General features: G+C 36.8%; 1 protein-coding gene across 5 annotated transcripts in view; it reads left to right on the top strand.

The window, feature by feature from the left end:
• Window positions 1–22,527, top strand: part of LOC129235935 (peripheral plasma membrane protein CASK) — a 115,601-nt gene that overhangs the window by 74,084 nt on the left and 18,990 nt on the right. For 3 of the 5 annotated variants that reach the window (XM_054870025.1, XM_054870022.1, XM_054870024.1), the window contains 5 exons: window positions 15,948–16,133; window positions 16,304–16,468; window positions 17,927–17,995; window positions 21,193–21,291; window positions 21,559–21,697. In XM_054870025.1, coding sequence (XP_054726000.1) covers window positions 15,948–16,133; window positions 16,304–16,468; window positions 17,927–17,995; window positions 21,193–21,291; window positions 21,559–21,697 — 658 coding nt within the window. Of the gene's footprint in view, window positions 1–15,947; window positions 16,134–16,303; window positions 16,469–17,926; window positions 17,996–18,402; window positions 18,433–21,192; window positions 21,292–21,558; window positions 21,698–22,527 lie in introns of all 5 variants that reach the window. The other 2 variants (XM_054870021.1, XM_054870023.1) reach the window with 1 other exon arrangement.

The raw sequence follows: 22,527 nt of genomic DNA on the forward strand, positions 1-22,527 counted from the left end.
GACTTCAATTGGCTTAATTCTTTAAATATTTTTTGTATACTAGTAAATTTTTTTATTTACTGGATTGCTTAGAAGTAAACTTAAGCCTGCCTTTATCTGTTTAGTTCATTAGGGTTGCTCAGTAAGCAGCTTTCCCGTACCCTCTTGACAAATCGGCTCCCTTAGCAAGTCATTGGATTGATAATTCTAGAAATTTTGAGTAAAAGTGGAGGCAAATAAAATTTGTAGTAAAAACATTTCATTTTGAAAATGATGTGCTTACGAACAACAACTCGCTCAAGAGTTTGTATCAGTATGGCCAGGACTAGTAGAACATGGAATAAATTCTTCTTCTTCTTCGTGATTAGCGCGATAACAGCTTACGCGATTTTGGACGAGTTTAACAGTACGCGCCACTCGTTTCTTTCTCGTGCTAACTGGCGCCAGTTGGACACACCAAGTGAAGCCAAGTCCTTCTCCACCTGATCTTTCCAACGCAGAGGAGGCCTTCCGCTTCTGCTATTACCAGCTAGTACCACATGAAGCGTTTTCAGAGCCAGAGCGTTTGTATCCATTCGAGCAATACGACCGATCCAACGAAGCCGCTGGAACTTTAATCGCTGCGCTATGTCTATGTCGTCGTAAAGCTCATACAGCTCATTGTTCCATAGCGTGCGATACACGCCATCTTCAACGTGCCAATGTCCACAAATCTTCCACAGAATCTTTCTCTTAAACACTCCTAGAGACGCCTCATCGGATGTTGTCATCGTCCAAGCTTCTGGGCCTTACGTTAGGACGGGCATGATGAGAGCCTTATAGAGTGTAAGTTTTTTTTCGTCGAGAGAGAACTTTACAACTCAATTGACTATTTAGTCCAAAGCAGCACTTGTTGGCAAGAGAGATTCTCCATTGGATTTCAAGACTGGCATTGTTATCGGTGTTAATACTGGCTCTGTGATAAACGAAGTCTTTTGCAACCTTGATGCTTTGTTTTGTCCTCGTCCCCCACCAGACCCATTCCATTTTGAAAAGGCAGAACTAATAGGTCGGCTGTTAAGGCTAATGATGCCAATATCATCGCCATACGTCAACAATTATACGCTCGTATAGAAAAAAAACTGTACCTGAGCGATTAAGTTCTGCGGCTCGCACGATCTTTTTTTAAGCATCAGGCTAAAGAAGTCACACGACAGAGAGTCATCCTGTCTGATACATCGTTTGGTGTCAAACGGCTCGGACAGCTCCTATTCAGCATCCTAGTCTGACAGCTCTACTGATATTGAGTAACGTCATTTTGCATAGTTTTACGGGGATACCAAATTCTGACATTGAGGGATATAGACAACTTCTCTTCGCACTGTCGAATGAAGCTTTGAAATCGTCAAAAAGACGGTGTGTGTCTATTCTCCTTTCATGGGTTTTTTCCAAGGCTTGGCATATTGTGAATATCTTATCGATAGTGCACTTTCAAGGTCTAAAGCCACACTGATGTGGTGCAATTTGTTGGTTGACGGTGGGCTTCAGCCTTTCACACAATACCCTCGCTAGAACCTTATAGGCGATATTTAGAAGACTAATCCCACATATTGCAGGATCGCCCTTCTTATGGATTGGGCAGAGCACACTTAAACTCCAATCGGTAAGCATGCTTTCATCCGACCATATTTTGCATAGCAGCTGATGCATGCACCTTACCAGCTCCTCGCCGCCATGTTTGAATAGCTCAACCGGCAGGCCGTAGGCTTCCGTGGCTTTGTGGTTCTTTAGCCGCGTTATCGCTATTATCACTTCGTCATGGTCGGTTAGCGGAACGACAGTTCCGTCGTCAACGATTGGGGTATCGGGATCTTCACATTCTCTGTAATATGCGCAGCAGTCATAATTGAAGCTTTGGATGTCAGTCAGCAGATTGTCGTCTTTGGACAAACGGAATATATCCTTATATAACGCTTAAGTGAAGACATCATAGAGTCATTGTGGCGATGGGCGCGAAAAGTGAACTTTTAGACCATCCGAAACCGATGCTTGGGTTGGTTGGTCTAAAAGTTCACATTTCGCGCCCATCGAAAAGTTGTAACGTTATTACCTGTTCAAAATATGTGAATGCCAGCGCTGACGACAGTCGGTTCTACGTTATCGAAACGATCCGGATTTATATCCGGCCAAGGACTGTCACTCCAGCAGCATTCCCCGTATGTAAGTATGGGGAATGTTTAAGCTGCTACAACAACAACAAAAAGCTTTTTTCAAATCAAGAATGTATCAATTAATATAGACTTTACACAAATAAATACAAAATAAAAAAATTATTAAAAAAGCCGTCTAAATGTAATAATAATTAAGTTAGATATACCTGCACTTATGCCAAATAGTTAGGAGTGTAAGAATAATCTTGATTTGAAGGTCAAAACTCCAAACTTACGTGGGCGTAGTAAAGTATAGCGTAAGATTATTCAAAGTTTTTTCTTTGTCAATTAAATGTATGATGAAGAAAGAATTCATTAAGACCCTATTTTGCTTAGGTAATTTAATAGCTTCATATTGGCGCAACTTCGTAATTGGTTTTAAATCTAAAAACTATAGTAATTCTCAAAATACAATTCTTGGACTAAGTTAAACCATTTTATGTATTAAAACAATCATACTTGGCATTTACAGCAATAACTCCTATTTGTACGAGATATTTCTTTAAACACATATATATGTACATATACCAAATATATTTACTTTGTCCATAAAATGCGTTGAAATGAAATGAAATGGAGAAATGGTTGCAGTACCAGGCTGGCACTCCCCAAGTAGCACTAAAGCGCCGTTTTGATAAAATATGTGTTTTACATTCAAATATTAATTTAAATTTATTTTGTAAGCCGTTCGCAGTTTGTTTTCATTTAAGTAAAAATACACTTTTTGAAGTGAAACTTCTTAGGCGTCGTTGGACGAGCGAGAATGGAGAGTGAAATTTCAAGGCCATGCAACGATTTGGGCATTTTCGTTCCGCGAGAGAGAAAAAAGATATAACGTAGAGGAAAAGGAGAGATAGAGCTATACCTTACATACTTATATCTTTAGGCAATTTTTCCTGAGTTTTTCCTTGTGGTTGCTAATATCTAGTGAGAAATAACACTGCCTGCTTTTTGGCGCTTGTTTTGCTACCATTTTCAACAAAAAGTATTTAATTTTTTCCACTTGCTTCACCTTCTTGAATGCAACCTTTTGTAAGGGAGTGTGAAAATTTTAATAAATTTTAATAATAATGCGTAAAAAATTGTTAAAATTTGTTTTTTCTTTTTTTCTTTCAGTCATTCCGAATTAAACGTAACAAGATCTGCAACTTGTCCTTCGATTATGCTTAAATTTTGTTCATGGGCTAAATTTATGCTCTAAATGACGAAAATGTATTTAAAATGGCAGGCCGCCCTTCGCCATTTAGAGTAAAACATTTGAAAACAAATGCTTTTCTAACAAACAAATCCCTTCCATATCAATTTTGTGCAATTATTTTCCTAGAACTCGAATTTAAAACATTTTTGTTTTCTTTTTTTAATTTGTTAGTGTATCTTCAAACAATCATAATGTCTGAAGCCTTTGAGACTCCGTCTCAAAAAAATATTTTATTAAAAAGGTACTTGTTCTTGTTATTTTATTTTGATTTTGATACGAAATTTTGAAAATTATAAAGTAGACCCTTTAAAAAAAATATTTTGTGAAAAATTTTGAAAAAATCAGAAACAAATTCAAACTGAAAGACTGTCTGCTTTGTAGCCTTTCCAACGATACCACATTTATGCAAATCGGAATAGGAAATTTTTGGTAGAAACTTTTTTGACTTTTGCCACCGCCATAGCTTTTGTGAAAAAAAAATATTAAATTTATTTTAAGTCCATTTTGATCAATTGCGCATGAATTTAATCCATGTGCAAAATTAGTGCGAAATCGAATGTTTTTGAACTGGTGACTGGTTTTTTTCTTTCAAACTTTCGATTTTTTTTAACAATTAATTGTCGGTTTTTTCTCGAAAATTTATTTCCTGAGGCCGCCATATTGTTAATTTTGAAAAAAAGCTTCGACAAGATTATCTATTACTAAAACTAATTTCTCTTGTCCGATTGATTTTAGATGAATTTTCAAAGTCTTGTCAGGATCACCGTAAGGGACTTGTGAAGAAACGTGCGGAGTCCGATAACTTTTACAATTATTAATTTTTTTTTAATTTTGCTAAAGTCAAGTCGAAACATGATGTATTAATGCTCTGTTATTTTTGTAAAATAAAGCAGTTGATTGGCAGGTAAACTTTCTATTAACTTTCGACATCTCTCCAAAGGAACGGAGTTCCACGCTTAACCTTAATATCGTTCCGCAGATTTTCAAGATAAAAGATAAAGATCGGGGCTTTGTGTTGGCCACTCTTCTTTTGAATGTCAATTTTTCACCATTTTTGCTGTGTGCATGAATAACCACTTTATTGGTACTCACTCGAAAAAATATGACTCCAGAAAGCTTGAGAAAGCATCCTTATCAATATTCATCATTATCATTTATTTTCACTATTGGTCCATCTCCATTCCAGGAAAATGATCGCCAAACTTTCAAATTACCCCTACCGTGCTTTACGGTCTTTGTTGTGTACCGGGGATTGAACTCTTGGCTTGGAACTTTTTACAGTGAACAAAAATCTTTCCTTCAGGACAAATCAAATGTATAAGCTTTAGTTTCGTCCGTCTTTCGAACTTTCTTTCTTTTAAGCATATTTTTATCTGTATTCATACATTTGAGGTCATTGTATAGCATTTTACGTGAACAACTCCTTGTTTTTGCATATTTTGTTTGCTTTATACCTTTTTCGTAGCGATCCCAAATAATAAAATGCCACTCTTTCCAAGTGAGCAGTGAAGTCCTCTTCTCATTTGCGTGCCCGATACGATTTTAAAGAAAACAATAATATTTGCAAAAATAACAAACAAGAATTCATCGAAAAATTAGCTTTAATCATTTTAACTAATAATTCAAATCTAACTGCGCTATTTCGATGCCCAACGTAATAATATACGTTTTGAGTGCAAAGAAACATTCAAAAAGTTAACGGAACTTATTTTCGTACCTGACGTATGCCTTTTTCAGTTTCGATTCTTTCCCTGACCATCCGCTCGAGAATGACTACAGCTAGCGCCGACATCCCAAATTGCACTGCGTTCTACGCGATCAAATACTTTTTCTAATTCAATAAATAAAGAGGAGAGTGGGGATCGCCAGAGAAATTGGTTTTCCAATAATTATGAAACATCTCGCTACTCTAATTAATATAAGTAAATAAGAGAGAGGCTACCCGCGCTGTCGTTGATAAGAAGCACCTGGGTTTTGTTTTTAATGAGATTTAATTCACTAATTTCGCAAAGATTAATTTTTCTAATATATTAGAACTGCCAAGCATTTGAAGAGTTATGAACTTTGAAGGAGTATGCAGATTTTTTGATTATGAAGGGTACCTGAGTTTGATGAAACAAAAGGATACCTTAGGGGGTTGCAATACTGGGTAACTGACCCAACTATATGAAAACGTCTATGGAGCTCAAAAGGACATTAGAATGAAATATGGAACTCCTTAAGACCAGAATATTGAAATTTGTTTTGAAAAACGGATGCCAAATAACCAAGTTATAATAAAAACAAAAACCATTTCGACGGTCTTTTTGTTTTGTGTTGCCGTATTCCTCTCAATATAGGCTTTAAATACAGGGTGGACTTTTACAAATTTTGTTTGTATGGCGGCCGACCTGGTCTAATGTGTATAGTGCCCTCTATAGAAATTGTTATTTCTTAGAAGATTAACTGATATTCATACATATTTTTATGCCAATGTTTTACTGTAAATGGTTGTTTCCAATGCATGTAATGGCTATTCTTGAATAGCTTTGGGTTGCTCTTCAGCCCAAACACGGCAATTATGCTTACTGATGTAGCCATTAACTCTTTGGGGACGAGTGTCGGCATATAGCCGCCTAAATTAGTTCCTAGCTGAAGGCTCGCGACGTCTGTCGTTCTGAGCGATAAGATACGCATAGGTATAAGGTGAAAGAGTCACGTTTTCATTCAAAGACATTAGAGGCCATTAGCGATGAAGTCTTATCTTCTTTATAATGTAAACTTACGGTGTGCGAACGGTATCAGTCTCTCAGTGTCACTGCCAGAGAATCCAGCTGGCTTTTCATATATAATATTTTATCTTACGCACGATGGCTAAGCGAGTTGTGACGAATATTACTGTGAATCTGATAAGACGAAAGATGCCGGCATTACTTCGTCAAGTGGAAGTGAAATCCGTGCATTAGCAGAGATGGGAGTTTCTTTATAATTATTTTTTGATTTTATGCAAAATTTTTCTTGTGTTAAATAAAGTCTTAGTTTTGATAACGTTCAACGTATTTATTTTCTTTACTGCGCACTCCAATACCTCTCGTCCTCAGCCACGCTCGCCCGTTGTCGGTTCGACTCCGCGGAAGGGTTGAAATATCTCCGTGGCTCCGTCCCTAAAGGGTTAAGCCAAAAATGGGCCGCGTCGCTTTACAGCATGAGTTTGAAATAGCGCGCGATGAACACTTTTCAATGAGCGTCGATTTTCGTAATACAATTGTACGATTTGTAAACGTTGTTGAGGTGTACTGTAAGTCTTTCCAAGATGAAATGTCAATGAATACTGAACAAAAATGGGCCGCGTCGCTTTACAGCATGAGTTTGAAATAGCGCGCAATGAACACTTTTCAATGAGCGTCGATTTTCGTAATACAATTGTACGATTTGTAAACGTTGTTGAGGTGTACTGTAAGTCTTTCCAAGATGAAATGTCAATGAATACTGAACAAATAATGTATTTAGTTTGACAGTAGTCACGCGTGATCTGTCAAAAATGCCCTATTCGAAAAAGTACCTCCAATCTGATCACCTTTTATATCGGTATTACACGAATATATATATTACAGCAAGTAATTTCGCTCTTTGATCCCATAAAAAGGTACTTAATACTTACTCAGTTGATGTATAATGATGATAAAGTAAGCAACATTATTTTGAATTGAATTTTTCGGAAAAGATTACTGAAAAAGCGATAACATTTATTTTCCTTTTATAAAGTTCGAGATTCTCAATTCGACATATTTAACTAATTAGTCTTGCATGGATTTTATACAATTTTGGGCAAACTTGTCGAAATCACAGCTGCAGACTTGCATCATTCCATTCAATTTCTACGATGCTGGCATTTTTTTGTAATAAAAATTCATTAAAATTCATAATGTCACACAGGCATCTGCTCTAAAATCATTTCTATAGGCAGCAATAAAATTACTTGACCATAACAACCTAAACAAAGTTAGAGATTGAATGATATTTCATAAGCAGCAGCAGAGTGCAAGACAATCATGAGCCAGCCGGTGGTGGTGCGTTAGCATTCAAATGCGTTTCCCGATCAAAGGTTTTAATAAACGAATTTTATGGCAAATACCGGTCGCATGCCAGATTTCAAGCAATTGCAAATAAACCACAATCTCCTTGGCGATACCATCATGGTGCTGTATGCTAAGCTAGAAACCTTTGAGCCTGTGCTTGCCAGAAGATGGGAGTGACTTTACAACAGTGAACAGTGGGGGTCGACTGAGTTCTTGTGCATACCGTTGTTGGTTGTGATAGTACGGTAAGAGAGGAACGGTGTATGCTAAGGGAGAATATCATTCTTGTGCATGATTGGGGGTGTGATTGTATGATTGGTGTATTGCTGTTGATGGCCACAGCTGGCAGAGTCCTTTTTAGAAAAGCACAAAATGAAATCCTTTTTCCCTTTACAATATTAACAACACTTGAACTTTCTTGTATTATCATAAAACAAGATGGTTAACAATACAAACATACAGAACTGAATATAAAAGAGAGACAACAGCGATAGCAACGGTAGCAAAAATGGCAAACGACAAGCGAGAGGGGTAAAAGCAATAATAATAAAAATAATGATGAAATATGCCTATGGCAAGAAAAGCGCATACATACATATGAACATATATACGAGTAGTATGTATGTATGTGTGCATACATATGTACATAGTCTGCTTTACTTGGACGTACCTCCTCTCTGCCGCAGATAAACAATCATGGTGCCTTATAGGCACATACATATTTATATATATTGCACATATATGGATGTGTATATATTGATTGTGCAGTTCGAAGTATGAGTACAATCGATATACATCGGTCGAATTTGGTTATGATGTGTTACATGCCGCAACATATCTACGTTTTCCTTTGAGTGACACAGCAAAACCGCAAATTAATTGCAAGGCATATTAAAATAGTTATTGACCATAATTCATTAACCATACCACCCGACAACCGCCACCGCCATCGCCGACCAGCGACCGCTGAACCCGAGACCCAAAATCCACATCTGCTGAGCACGTTTCTCCGACAAACTTTCCAACAAACCGTCCACCGTGCAAGCAGGAGTATATTTCAGCTATGATTGGAGTGCAACAAAAACAGTTATACGCGGTCGAAAGGACTGGTCATAATAATTTAATATTAAACCACAATGCGAACGCGAAGAAATAAAACTTTGGTATGGCTGAAAAACCGCTGCTTGCCACTTGGTTGGTTTGTTTCCCTTTTTCATTTATTTAATGTTGAAAATTCCATTCAATTAGCGGAGCAAAAACCCCCCAAACATGTAAGGGTGTTGAATTTAGCGTGCGTATGCATTCTATAAATAAAGGGCCTTTCCAAAGTGCGAATAATACCTAGATGATATACTTGTGCAGCTGATATACTTATTATGGCGAAGAGCAGAAGTGAGTTAAAAACACTACCGTCTATACAGATGGCAGTAAAATGGATTGTGATGTTGGACCCGGTATATATTCTCATAGACTTAAAATTGAAAGATCTGTATGTCTCCCTAATGCTTGCAGTGTATTTCAGGCGGAAGTACAGGCAATTGGGGAAGATTCTTCTTCGCAGATCCTTCTTTTAAGGGCAATATCGTTATTCTTTCGGATAGCCAAGCTGCAATCCAGGCACTGGGTTCAGCTACAATATCCTCTAAAATGGTGGAACAAAGCAGGGCTAGCCTTACCACCTTGAGCGAAAACCATAAAGTAACCTTAATCTGGGGCCCGGGACATCGGGGCATCGAAGGTAAAGAAAAAACGGATGAACTGGCAAGAAGGGGATCTGCCATGAATAACGCTCTTGCAGAATCGGTATTCACACCACTAGGTGCAGTCAAGAGTGCAATTTCTCTAAAATACCTCCGAATCGCAGATTGTAGATGAAGAGACCAGACGAAATACAAAATTAGTAAAACGTCATGGCCCACCTACAGCCTTAAGCAATTGTCAACATTGATAAACATGAAACGACGGGACGCCTCGAGACTAACGCCAGTCATAACTGGCTGTTGGTCTGGTGGAGAACAAGCAGCCAAAATGGGCATCCCTCACAACACATACTGTAACAGTTGTCAACAACCGGAGAAAAATTAAACAATCTTCCTTTTTCTCTGTGAATGCCCTGCCGTATGGAAGAATGTTAACCCTGGGTAAACCGCTGTTCGAAAGTCTGGAACAGCTGTCTGGCTTAGATGTCAACCACCTGATAAGGTTCCTGAACTGCACCGACTGGATATAGTCATGCTGTAAATAACTGGTAAACAAGTTGGTAACGGGGATGTGGCAGCAAAATGGTGCGGAAGCGCTAGTTGGGTTCTGGAAGAATCACCACTTAAACCAACCAACCAACCAACCGGGCTAAGAATGAGCATGGAGAAAATGAAGTTTATGGTCCGGTTGAAGCCATGATGACCCGGTGGCTATGCATTCGGGAGTACAAGAATTTATCTCTCTGGGTATCAAAATATCAGCCAATAAGGATACATCGTTGACCAAAACTGATAGAGTTTTAGCAGCAAATAAGTCTTACTTTTCTAATTTGAAGCTGCTTAAGTTTAAATTATAGTCTAAAGTCTCGCGATCAAAAGTTAAGTATATACAAAACTTTAATCCGCCCCGTGCTTACCTATGGTTGCGAACTATGTGCGAAACTACTGACCTTAATCAGCTAATGATATTTGAAAGAAAAATATTGCGAAAAATATATGGACCTGTAAGACTGCAATACGGTAGACAGATGAAAAATTTTACACGTTACAGGGTTTTATCGGGGACCAACCTCTGTCCAGTGCCCAGGTAAAACGGTGGCACAAGTCGTTCAAGGAAGGCCGACCTCATCAACAATTGGACCCTTCATCACGACAATGCGCCGGCGCGAACCGCCTTCCTCTGCACATCTGCATTGGCCAAGATGAGGGTTCCGGTGCTTCCCCACCCTCCGTACAGCCCAGACCTGTCCCCTCCGGACTTCTTCTTGTTCCCACGCCTGAAAAGAAAGCTGAAGGGGAGGCGTTTCGACTCCATCGAGGCGATCCAAAAAACTGTGACAGCCGAATTGATCGCGTTTCCGGCGGATAAGTTTAAAAAATGTTTCCTGCAGTCTAAGGACCGCTACCAGCGGTGTATTGACGCTCAAGGGTCCTATTTTGAAGAATATTAGTTGTATAAGCCAAAAAGTTTAATAAAACTGCTTAAAAAAAATAAGGCTCATTACTTTTCAATCAAACCCTGTAAAACAACGCGTTAGAATTATTGAAACTTATAATGAAAATGGTCGATCTTTAAGAACAACATATCGCAAATTTCGTAATTTTTTTGGTGGAAATAATCATACTCATTCGACAATTCAAAGGTTTATAGAAAAATTTCAAAAAACTTGTTCTGTCGGGGATAGAAAAAGGACAGTCAAACCAAATACCAAAACTGAACGTTCTGTTGATAATATTGCTGCTGTAGCGCAAACTGTTTCTGATCAACCTTCAAATTCGATATCTCCACGTCATCGGTTCTCAATAATTGGCCATTCATGATTCGACGGTTCGACGGATTTCAACTGTAGATATTCTTATGATGGATATTTGAATTATGTTATTTTTCACAAAAAATAAAAATAGTGAAACCTGGAAATAAATTTTTACTCGTCTTATTCTAAAACAACATCTAGGTGCCTATTTTGAAAGGCCCTTTACTTACTGAAAGTACCCAAGTACGCATTTCAAAGTTATGTAGTCGGAGTATACGGATTTTACTTGGCCCCGCTAATTTAATTTAATGCTTTTTTTATTGCATAATTTTGCTGGCTCTAATGCACTGAATGCTGCACCTAATAATTCTTATTACATAAAATATTTTTCTATTATTATTGGGGTTAGTATAATATTATAATAATAACCTTATTCTATAGCAACAGAAAACTCTCTTAACAGGCTTGCAGAGTACCATTTGTGCATATGGTGTCCATCTGTACCTCTCATTATATACATACAGTCTGTCTAATGGAAGCGTGACTGCCATAACTTGGAAACTATATTAAAATGTACAGTCCCACCGTTAGCTATAATGGCTGACGTCTTCAAGTCAAACTGCTTCTTAATTTCTTCGATACTTGGAATCATGGTCCTCTTGTAAAATCCAACGTTGACGTTGATGTTGTTGTTGGAGCAGTTAACTTGGCCCTGTCAGTGTAGTGTAAATCTCCGGTTGTCTTCGTCTAGCTAATCTAACGGTAGGCACAGGAAACTTGCTGTTTCGACGGATTTGTTCCAGATGGAGAGATGGTATTAGATGGCTGGGTTTGATGGGGCATGTGAAAAGGGGATTAGTGTCGTGCGGCCTTCACATGCCGTTTGGTCAATTCCTCACTACTGGGAAAAAGAGAGTTATCGGCCGAAAAGAATCCCCTTGGCTGGCGGGTTTCTCAGGTTTCAGTAGTGGGACCACTATCTCTGATTTCCAATTGTCAGGAATTATAAGAGTGACCATGGACATATTGAAAACTCTTGTGAGGTACTCTACTTCCAATGGGCCCAGCCTTTTCAATATCAGCATATTTAGTCCGCCAGGGACAATGGCTTTAGATGATTTCATTTTGTTCATCTTCTGATATTACTTTGGAGAGGTATATTTTTTTAACCGTTCCATCCACTTGTTTATGAATATCTTCGACTTTTTCAAATATAATATTTCGCTGCAAAAGCAGTGACATTTTTGGAACTTTAGTGTGTGTACATAGGAATATTGGTTCAAATTGTTTTCCATACCCGGAACTTATTTTGCAAAAAACAACGTACTCTTTCTCAATTTCTCACAAAACTAACAAATTGCACAATGCGTATTGCGAAAAAGTTTCGACTATTTATCAGTGTTTAATTATTTTTTATAACGGAACTCTAATCCGAATTTTGCCGGTCCCGCTTCCATTAGACAGACTGTGAGTGTATATGAGCAACCAATGCATTTTAAAATGTTTTTATTATTTGGTCGCTTTCGGGGATTTTTGCTGACTACAATCGGTAATTGATTCTAAATTAGATTTTCACAACCTAATGAATCTGCTTGGTGGCGTTGAGTTCAAAATGTTTGGAAAAATTGCATTCATAGGCCGACTTACCTCGTAATTAATGTTAGAAATACTATATAAATAGGCGTACAAATGGTGACGCGGCTACATCTGTTGAGTAGTAAATACTTTTAAACCTTCTAGTGAAATCCATTACTTTGCAATAAAGCACTTTTAACACAAAAAAAAAAAATTATATTTGCTATTTATATATTTTTTTATAAAAATATAGTTTATGCTACATATATATTAGTTTTTCTGTACGAAAAAAATGTCAATCATTTGTTATATGAAAGAAAATGGAATGGAAATGGAAACACTGTCACAAAAAAAAAACAATTATCAAAAAATTAATGCAAATGCTGAGCCACTTTAAACTGGCACGAATTATACCGAAATTGAATTGGGTACAAAGCTGCGTGCCTAGAAATTCTTTAAAAGTTTGACATTTTTAAATATTTTACAAAGTTTGGAGCTTTGAATTATATGGTTTGTTTTATAGTATGAGCTATATCAGCATGCCTATCAAAGTGGAAAATCTTGCGAGTCGGTACTGCAAAACCTTGTTGCTAGGGTAGAGCTGTCCATCGACAGGAGGGACTACGCTATGGGCATCTTTTTGCACATAGATGGGGACTCGGGAGTCTACGCACAAGCATATGCAGGAAAGTGCAGAAAAGTGTGGATAAGGAAAAGGAGTCACACTCCATCTATCCAAGGAAATTAAATATCTTGGAGTAATCCTCGATAGTAAGCTGCTCTTGACATCCAAAGCACTGACAGCCTTCTGGCATTGCAAGGGGGTTTTTGGCAAAACGTGGGGTCTTTCTCCTAGCAAAGTCCTATAGATCTACACGGCTATGATGAGACCAATTATCACCTATGCATCAGTGGTCTGGATGAGTAGACTCTCTCGTGGGAGTCAGGAGGTCCTTATCCAGACTACAACGCACTGGGGCCGTCTGTTGCATCGGAGCTTTTCCGACTACTTCAGGCCCGATATTAGATGCTCTGATTAGTCTACCACCACTTGATGTTTTCATCCAAGGCGAGGCCTTGAAGGCCATCTGCAGATTGAAACACCATGGAAATTGGTACGGCCCCTGTACGGCACTAGACAAGAGATTAGGCATGGACTTCGATCCAACGGTCCTTGCCATACCCCTTGATTCCATGTCATCCAGAGTCGTGCTTGAGGAGAGATACAGTAAGGTGCTGCCAGAGGCTCAACTGTGGTCAAACTCAGAAAATGAGCCCGGCAAACACTGTTTTCGCATTTTCACGGATGGCTCCATGACCGAGCACGGCTCCGGCTCGAGAGTCTACGTGGAATCCAGCGGGACAAAACTGCACTTTGCTCTTGGAATGCATGCATATGTGCTTCAAACGGAGGTGTATGCTGTTCTAGAAGCGATGAACTTTGATGTGGAAAACAGATGAAGAGGCAGATTTATATGTGTCTGCAGCGACAGCCAATCTGCGCTCATGGCCTTAGACAGCAATTCAACCACTTCAATGGTAGTCGGGTCCTATAAATCCAGGCTGAATTATGTCGGTAGACATAATAGCCTGATGCTAACATGGGTCCCGGGATACGTGGGTATCGCGGGAAACGCGATCTCTGACTCTTTAGCCAGGTTCGGCTCTGAGACCAACTTTTTTGGCCCGGAGCCCGTTCTGCCACTCCCCTCTGCAGCCATCAAAGCCACGATTAGCAAACGGGTTACTCTAACCCACAAGCGAGGCAGGCTGAGAGAGGCTGCAGATGGACAAAACTAATGTTACTTGTCATGAACGATCGACTGTCGCAGTTCCTCCTGTTACTAAGCAGAGGAGACTGTAGGAGGCTGGACGGGACACTTTCTATGGGCAAAGCACATGGGAAAGGTGAGCATCTCAGAGAATGCACTTTGCACAGCAAGTGGAGAGGAAGATGAGACGGCGGACCACTTTCCGTGCGTCTGCTCGAATCAGGCTTGAGGTCTTTGGCACTGATGTGTTGAGAAGCGACCACCGTGGTTCCTTGGCACCACAAGATCTTCTTAGATTTCTTCGGAGGTCGAGTAGATTTAAATAAAATTAAAAAGGGAATCTAAATGCAGTACAATGGATTTAATTGTGTCTGAGTGCTGCACTTGCTAGTTCGTCATCTCCAAAAAAAAAAAAAAAAAAAAAAACAATATGAGCTATATTATACCTATATACCTTTCTAACTATATTTTAAACAAAATAAATACTTAGAGTTCAGTTAGAGGGCTACTGTGTGAAAAATGTCCTGTTAATGGCTTTCTTTATGCTCTGTTGGGCCCATCGTGGGCAAACATTATCCTAATACTCCACTGAGTGCGAATTGTGAGTTAGTGCAAAAGAAATTTGTTTGTCAACGTATGTATGACTTTTTTCTTGCACTTATTGATGAAAATTTGATTTTTAGAAGAACTCGTCGGGCTGTTCCGTGACCTACTTTCACACCCTGGCGGTCTTCTAAATCTGCGGCTAATATTCTAAGGCTGTACTTTTTTCACGATAGCCCGGCATTATTGGGAAGACGTTTTCTTATTGATGGAAATAATGAACAGCATGAATCACTTGTGCTACCTGACCCATCAAATCTACATAAATTCAGCAGCAACCAAAAATATAAAAAAAAACAAACCTAGTATACCGTTAAGTTTCTGGTGTTTGTTTATTTTTCCTCGAGATTTTGGTTTTCGTGTTTACTTTTGCATATTGCGCGTGCAAATAACTTTTACTTAATATGCCTTAATCTAATCTACTAAGAAAATAGTGATGCTGTACAATATGAAATTGTGAACAGAATTTTGAGACATACTGTACATATGTATGTGTACTTATTGTGTGTAAAATATGGTTATATGTATTTATATCATTAAACGCCTTTTAGGCAATTCGGGAATAATATCGTGAATTTAATTATAGAATAAATTATATTCTAACTGAAATTATAAATCATTTGAAATGTTACAGAAATATTTTGTGTAAGCATGGCGGTTATCCACATGCTTATATGGGACATGAGGCACATGTGGGCGACGGTTGAAGAAAAAATAAAAATAAACAACTTCACAATTTCGTTTAAGTGCTCGGTTGGCTAAGTTGCGGGCGCACAACGGCCTTTTCGTGTTATGTATACGCCCTGGTGGCCATTAAAGTCAAGCGCTTGCTGAAGGTTAATATGTATATACATATATCTGTTTAATTTGCAACGTAAAGGAAACTTTTATTGGTAAAGTTGGGTGCTGCACACATTCCATATTTAATATTTATTATCCCCGTTGACCACATTTTCACAGCTACTTTCAAGAATATTTCTCTTCCCACTCCATCCTACTGCCATACAAGCCTTACACATGAATATATTCTTTACAAGAATTTACTTAGTGGCCGAAGAAGGTTGTGTGCGGTTTGTCATCACGTTATTAATATAGTTTTTGCTTGGTTTTTGATTGCAGGCACTGCTACACACTCACGATGTTGTTGCCCGAGACGTTTACGGCGAGGAGGCACTGCGCGTTACACCGCCACCATTGGCACCATATATTAATGGCGACGAAATCGATAACGTGGACAATGGCGAGTTGCAGCATGTAACCAGAGTACGTTTGGTGCAATTCCAGAAAAACACGGACGAACCAATGGTAAGTAGGCAACGGCAGCAGAAATAGCCTCTGTCCTGTGCCATTGAATAGAATGTAAAAGTACATAGCTATGTGTGGCAATATGAATGTATGGGTGTGTGTGTGTGTGTATGTGCCATGTACGTGATCGTCATTCAACACTAATTTTATAATTGCATAATTTTCTTAAGGGCATAACGTTAAAAATGACCGAAGATGGGCGTTGCATTGTAGCCAGAATAATGCATGGCGGTATGATACATCGCCAGGCAACGCTGCATGTTGGCGATGAGATACGGGAAATTAATGGCCAGCCCGTGCAACATCAATCTGTGGGGCAATTGCAACGCATGCTGGTAAGTGTATGCATATGCACGATATATGTACACTTGTGTGCACAATAATAGCAGCGCGATATATTGCAAAGTTTTGACTACGTATTTACTTATTTGTTAATTTTTAAATATATTTAAATTTATATTTTGTTAAATATAATAAATAATAGTTCTGAATTATTAAATATTTATTCTTTTCTTATATTTTTTTAATTATAATATATACTACAGCAAAAATCCCATGACTTCAAGCTTCAAACTTTGTACAAAATCAAATAAAAAAAATAAAAAAAATTTGTTCAAAATAATTGTTGTTTTGGTTATGTTTTTCTGGTTATGCAGTTTTGTAGCGTATTCAATTCTGATATAATTTATGCAAGTTTAAAGTGACCCAAAATACACAAATACATTTTCTTCTATATAACGAATATACGGTTTTGTTTTTTACCTGGAGCAAATAACGAAGACCACCGCACAAAAAATTGCCAAATGTCAGGCAAAAGTTTGCCTGTATAAATATAGTTTATCGTATAAAAAAATCGTTATATGGGGAAAAATGCATTACAGCCTCTAAACAAAAAAACACAAATCAACGCGAATTCTGAACAACTTTACACTGGTAAAAATCTCGGCAAAATTGAATAGGCTCAAAACTGCGGGCCCAGAATTTTTCTAAAAACTCTGGCTAAATACTTGAACTTTTGATGAAAATTTGTTGAATTTTTCTAAATGTGCAAAGATTAACAGTTTGAGTTGAATAATTTTGTTTCAGTATAATCAATATTTTATAAAACAAAAATAAAATAAAAAAACTAAAAAAAAAATGATATAAAAATAATTTTCATAAATAAAATAATATTTTTATTAAAATATAAAAATAAAAATATTTTTAATAAAAAGAAAAAAAATTAACTATATTAAATAAAACTTTTTTTAATTAAATAAAAAACGAAATTATTTTTTTAAAAAGAAAACAGAAAAAGAATTGGATTTAATACAAAAATTTTAACAAAATAAATAAAAAAAGAAAAAAGAAAATAAAAAAAAAACAACAACATTTTCAAAACTTTGCTAAATATCGCGCGCTATTATTGTGTACAGATAAAAATAATTTTTAATAATAAAATAATACAAAAATATTTTTTTAAAAATAATTTTTGATAATAAAATAATTTTTGTATTAAAATATAAATAAAAAAATAAAAATATTTTTATTATAAAATAAAAACAGAAAAAAATTGAATTAAAAAAAATATAATTAAATAAAAAAAAGTAAAGAAAACGAAAATCCCGAAAAAAATGAAAACAACATTTTCAAAACTTTGCTACATATCGCGCTGCTGTTATTGTGCACAGAGGTGTATCATACGTTTTGTGTTCTTTATGAGTTGTTGTCGCTGCGTGCCCAGATAATGGTTGAATAAATCGAAGTAATGAGTTCTCATTTGTTTGTCTTGCTTCCACTCTTTTTCTTTGCAGCGTGAAGCGCGTGGTTCAGTTACCTTCAAAATAGTTCCTTCTTATAGAAGTGCTCCACCACCTTGTGAGGTATGTAAAAACGTGAATACTTAAAACAAACAAAATAACATTAAAAAAAATAAAGTACCGAATATGTCATAGTTTTCGCCGATAATATTTTTAGTTTACCTTACTATAGCGCATGTACTTGTGCAAATATTAAAAGAAAAAAAAACATAGCAAAAAAGAGACAAGCACCAGATTGACACCTAAAAACTTAAATAAAAGTGCACCAAAAACATTAGAATTAGTTTGCGCACAGTTTCATATGTTTTGTTGTTTTTTATTTAGAAAAATATTTATTTTCTGTAATTTTTTTCATTACTTACTTTTTTCCTTATTGATTTTCTTACTAATCGTAGTTGATTTCTCATAATGTGTTTCTCATGTTTCCATTAACATTACTTTTACATTTCTACACTCACATACAAACGCAGCTTTTCAGGATAAGACCAACTCCAGTACTTGTAAGTAAAATCAACATCATTGTAGATATTTTAATTAATAGTTTATATAGTACGAACGTTAGTTAGCACAACCGACAAGTCCAAATCTGACTGCTTTTTTCAATTAAGTAATAATTTGTAATACATTTTTTTAGGAATTGAGAATTTTTACATTTAGATTAAAACATGCGTATTTAACTGTAAGCAAAACCCATTAACCTTTTTTTAAGAAACATTCGCTTTTATTATATTTGGCACCTAACTGCCTAAAGGTTCCATATCTGCTGAGTTATGGCCGCAGATATCAAAACAGCAGACTACCTTGCACCTAACAAAAAACTATTGTCCTTAGACATAAGGCTTTGAAAAAGAAAAAAAATAATTCTTTGATATACAGTTGCCAGCTCAAAAAGAGCAGTACCAAAAAATTTTTAGATATTTTCAAAGCATTTTAATCTTTGATGTGTTTAGGAAGTTTTTATTGTTAGTTTGAAATATCATTCTATTATTTGACTACTTTTTTTAATAAATCTTTTGGCTTGAGTATTGGTCAATGATGGCTTGAGTATTGGCTTCCAATGCTTTAAGAGTTGCCTGGTTGTCGGCATGATCCAAGGACTTATGATTACTTACCAAACCTAACTGAACATAAATGTGAACACAGTTGTCGATTCTCAGCTGTCAAACCATAGTTATCGTTCTTGACAATTCTCATGCTGCTAAAAAAAGCTGATATCATCAGGTACAGGTTTTAAGTGGCTAAAAATTCTCGTTGCACTGAATGTTTTCGTCAGTGGGCTAGCCGAATGTACCTACCCACATTCTCGTCACAATAGCCCTTGTCCACTACGCTGGATCTGGCCTTTCCCACCTAATAGAGAATCTTGGTTTTTCTACCGTTCATAGTCACGGTACACAGCTGTCAAAGTTTCAATATTCAGCGACTTATTTTTAAGTTCTAGCATCTGTTACAATCGATGCATCCTGCATTCGTGCTATAATCGGTTGTCCCATTATATTTTAAACGATATCAACTGAATATCAAAATGCGTCTGATTTAACAAAGAAAGTGTATTTGTGTTTCTAGATTTGAGTAATTTTACTCACTCTGATTTTAAACCCTATCACAGTATTGATTAAAGTTACCATTAGTGGTGCCGTACCTTAGCCATAACTGTAACCATATCAATCTGCTGTTCTGGTCAAACATATGGGCATTACTGTAAACGATTATAGATGCCGCACCATAACGCCGTAACCATAAATAATTTATTTAAATTGTATATTTTTAAATTAATTTTTTTTTAATATTTTTTTTCGTATGTATCTATTGAATATTAATTTTTTCCCGTATCTGTAAGCAACTGTGAAATACTGTGCATTTGTTTTGATATTTGCGTAAAAAATTTGAAAATTAGAAATGAACGACGAAAAATCAATGGCTTTAGCGGAAAATTATCCGAGCTTTTATGAAAAATTCAAATGTTGTAATTAAATCTACTTCATTATCAGCTATTTATGGTTACGGCTAATCGACAAATGCTGTAATGTTGCGGCTATGGCGTTATGGCTACGGCACCACTAATTGCAGCTTAAGGTATAACGGCAGTTAGGGGTATCTGAGTCGTATGATAATCACCAGTTAGCTGTATAAAAATATTCAGAGTGGGATTTAGTAAAAAAAAAATAATTGGATATAATAAAATATGCAGATGGGTCAGCTACCGAAGATGGTACCGAGGTTACACTCAAACTATGGAAATTCAGATGTCTAATACAAAACTGTATTGGCTTCAATATCAGGCGAAATTACCCAAATTGCAATCTTGTCAAATAGAAAAACTACTATTAAAGCTAGTTAACCCTAAAACTGGCAATTACTCATGGAATTTTGACGAAAAGTGCAGGTTGAGCTACAACCTAAATAAACTGGGAGCAGAATAGAGAACGAAAGAGCACAGTAAAGGCTTGTTCTAATGATATAATAGAGGGAGACCACTCTGTATACAGAGGACCGAGCGAAGCACAGTGAAAGCGAACCAAGTTATCGGAGTGAATCTATGGAAGTTTTAACAAAGATCTACAAGTAATATTTCTCTACACTTCTGCAGCATATACATCAGCAAATTTTAAGACACAAATCTCATATTGATATTTAGATTTCAGTTTTAAAATGATTTTATAATGACAGGCGGCCGGGAACTTATCGTTGCTTTTGGTTCGTAATAAATTGTGTTTCACAAAATACCATGAGGTCGAAGTGCAAACCTTATAAAAAGACATCTTATCTATGGTCTGTTCCAAAATCCCTCTTGGAAGTGGATTCAAAAGACATTCTCTAACTCTTTGATGGGTGCAGAGTAGATTTTATGCTTGTTGTACTCTAACCTTAATAGTAATAATAACATGTAATAATAGCCAATGTAGAGCGACTTAAAAAAACATGCTGCTAGACATTTAGTATATGAAAGACGTCAATTTGCGTGATGTGGCATTCATCTATTACGCTGATAGAGAACAAAAAAAAAATAAGTCAGCTTAAATCAATTACAATAAAATTCTTCAAAGTCTTGCTACTTTTACTCCTTCATGCTTTCACACCAACTAACTATTTCATATTAGACGTATCATTCACTCAGTTACAAAGTAATGCTTCTTCCAAACATAGCCAATAGAAGCGACATTAGCGGTTAGTGGGCGTCGAAAAAGATGAAAGTGTAGCGAGCAACATACGTGAGTCCACATAAAATCATCATTTAATTTCCTTCCTCTTCTTTGCAGATATTTGTGCGTGCACAATTCGATTATAATCCTTTAGATGATGAGCTTATACCCTGTGCTCAGGCAGGCATCGCATTCCAAGTGGGCGATATTTTACAGGTGAGTACGTTCACACGCCGCATGTGCCGTCTTATCGGCGTGTCACATGCGAACCTATGCCCAGTTCATTAGCAGCTCACGTTCAGCAAGTGGCACGAAAGTTGGGCAAGCTAAGCGTGTTAAGCGCGTTAAGCGTGCGTTATTAAACGCCAAATATGTAATATTGATAAAAATAGGATATAATCTATGAAATGAACAAATAAATACATCTCTATAGTAATATTTGACTAATATAAGCGTTCATGTTTCATTGATCTCATTAATAAGATTATAAGTAAAGATGACCATCACTGGTGGCAGGCACGCTTGGATACAGTTGGTGGCTCGGCTGGTTTGATACCGTCGCCAGAGCTGCAAGAGTGGCGTATAGCCTGCAATGTTGCGGATAAGACCAAACAGGAACAAGGTAAGCGACACAGAGGCGATGTGCCTGACACTCACGACTCACACGAGCTACAGCAACTAAGTACAGTACTTATAAATGTAATTGGATGTTGATTGTATATTTTATTTATCCCTTATGTGCTACTACTTATACGTATATGTATGTGTAAATGTATAAAGTAATAGACGTATAAAGAAATGTGCGTGCTGTAGTTGAAAATGTACTTGAACTCGATCTGAATTCCTTAACCTGTGTGTACGTCTCTCTTAATATTTTAGTATCCGCCATTTGAGTTTTTTTTATTTTGATTTTGTAACAAAAAATAGCTAACTCTGTGGCATTGAATTGTTCCAAATTAGTATGTATAGCGAATGCCAGGCGCAAACTATTAGCTTCTTGGTTAAATGAAACGTTCCTCTTGAGAGGCGCGTAAAATTATCTACTAGGTTATTCAATAAGTTTTGCGGTTCGATAAGAAAAACACAGTGTTATGGTTTGAAATACACTTTATTATTCATTGTAGTCTTCCTGCACATCAGTACGCTAGTTCCAAAGAGATTCTAATTTATGAATTCCATCGCTAAAGTGAGAGTCTGGAAGGTCTACAAAATACGCTTCCACAGCTGTTATGACCTCATCATTTGATGAAAAATGCTTTCCACGCATGAATCTGGAAACAGATGGAAGTCGGTGAAAACGGTGGATACTCGAATTCTTGGACTTTGGCCATTGTCAAAAGGCTCTTTTGACAAGGTGCATTGTCCGATAGAAAGGAATTCTTTTGTTTTGCAAACTCTTTTTTCACGAGTTTTTTCCTTCAGCTGGTGTAAATGATTACAATAATATTCCGA

Source organism: Anastrepha obliqua, chromosome 1 (assembly GCF_027943255.1).
Source record: "Anastrepha obliqua isolate idAnaObli1 chromosome 1, idAnaObli1_1.0, whole genome shotgun sequence".
In the NCBI taxonomy this organism is placed as follows: Eukaryota; Metazoa; Arthropoda; class Insecta; order Diptera; family Tephritidae; genus Anastrepha; species Anastrepha obliqua.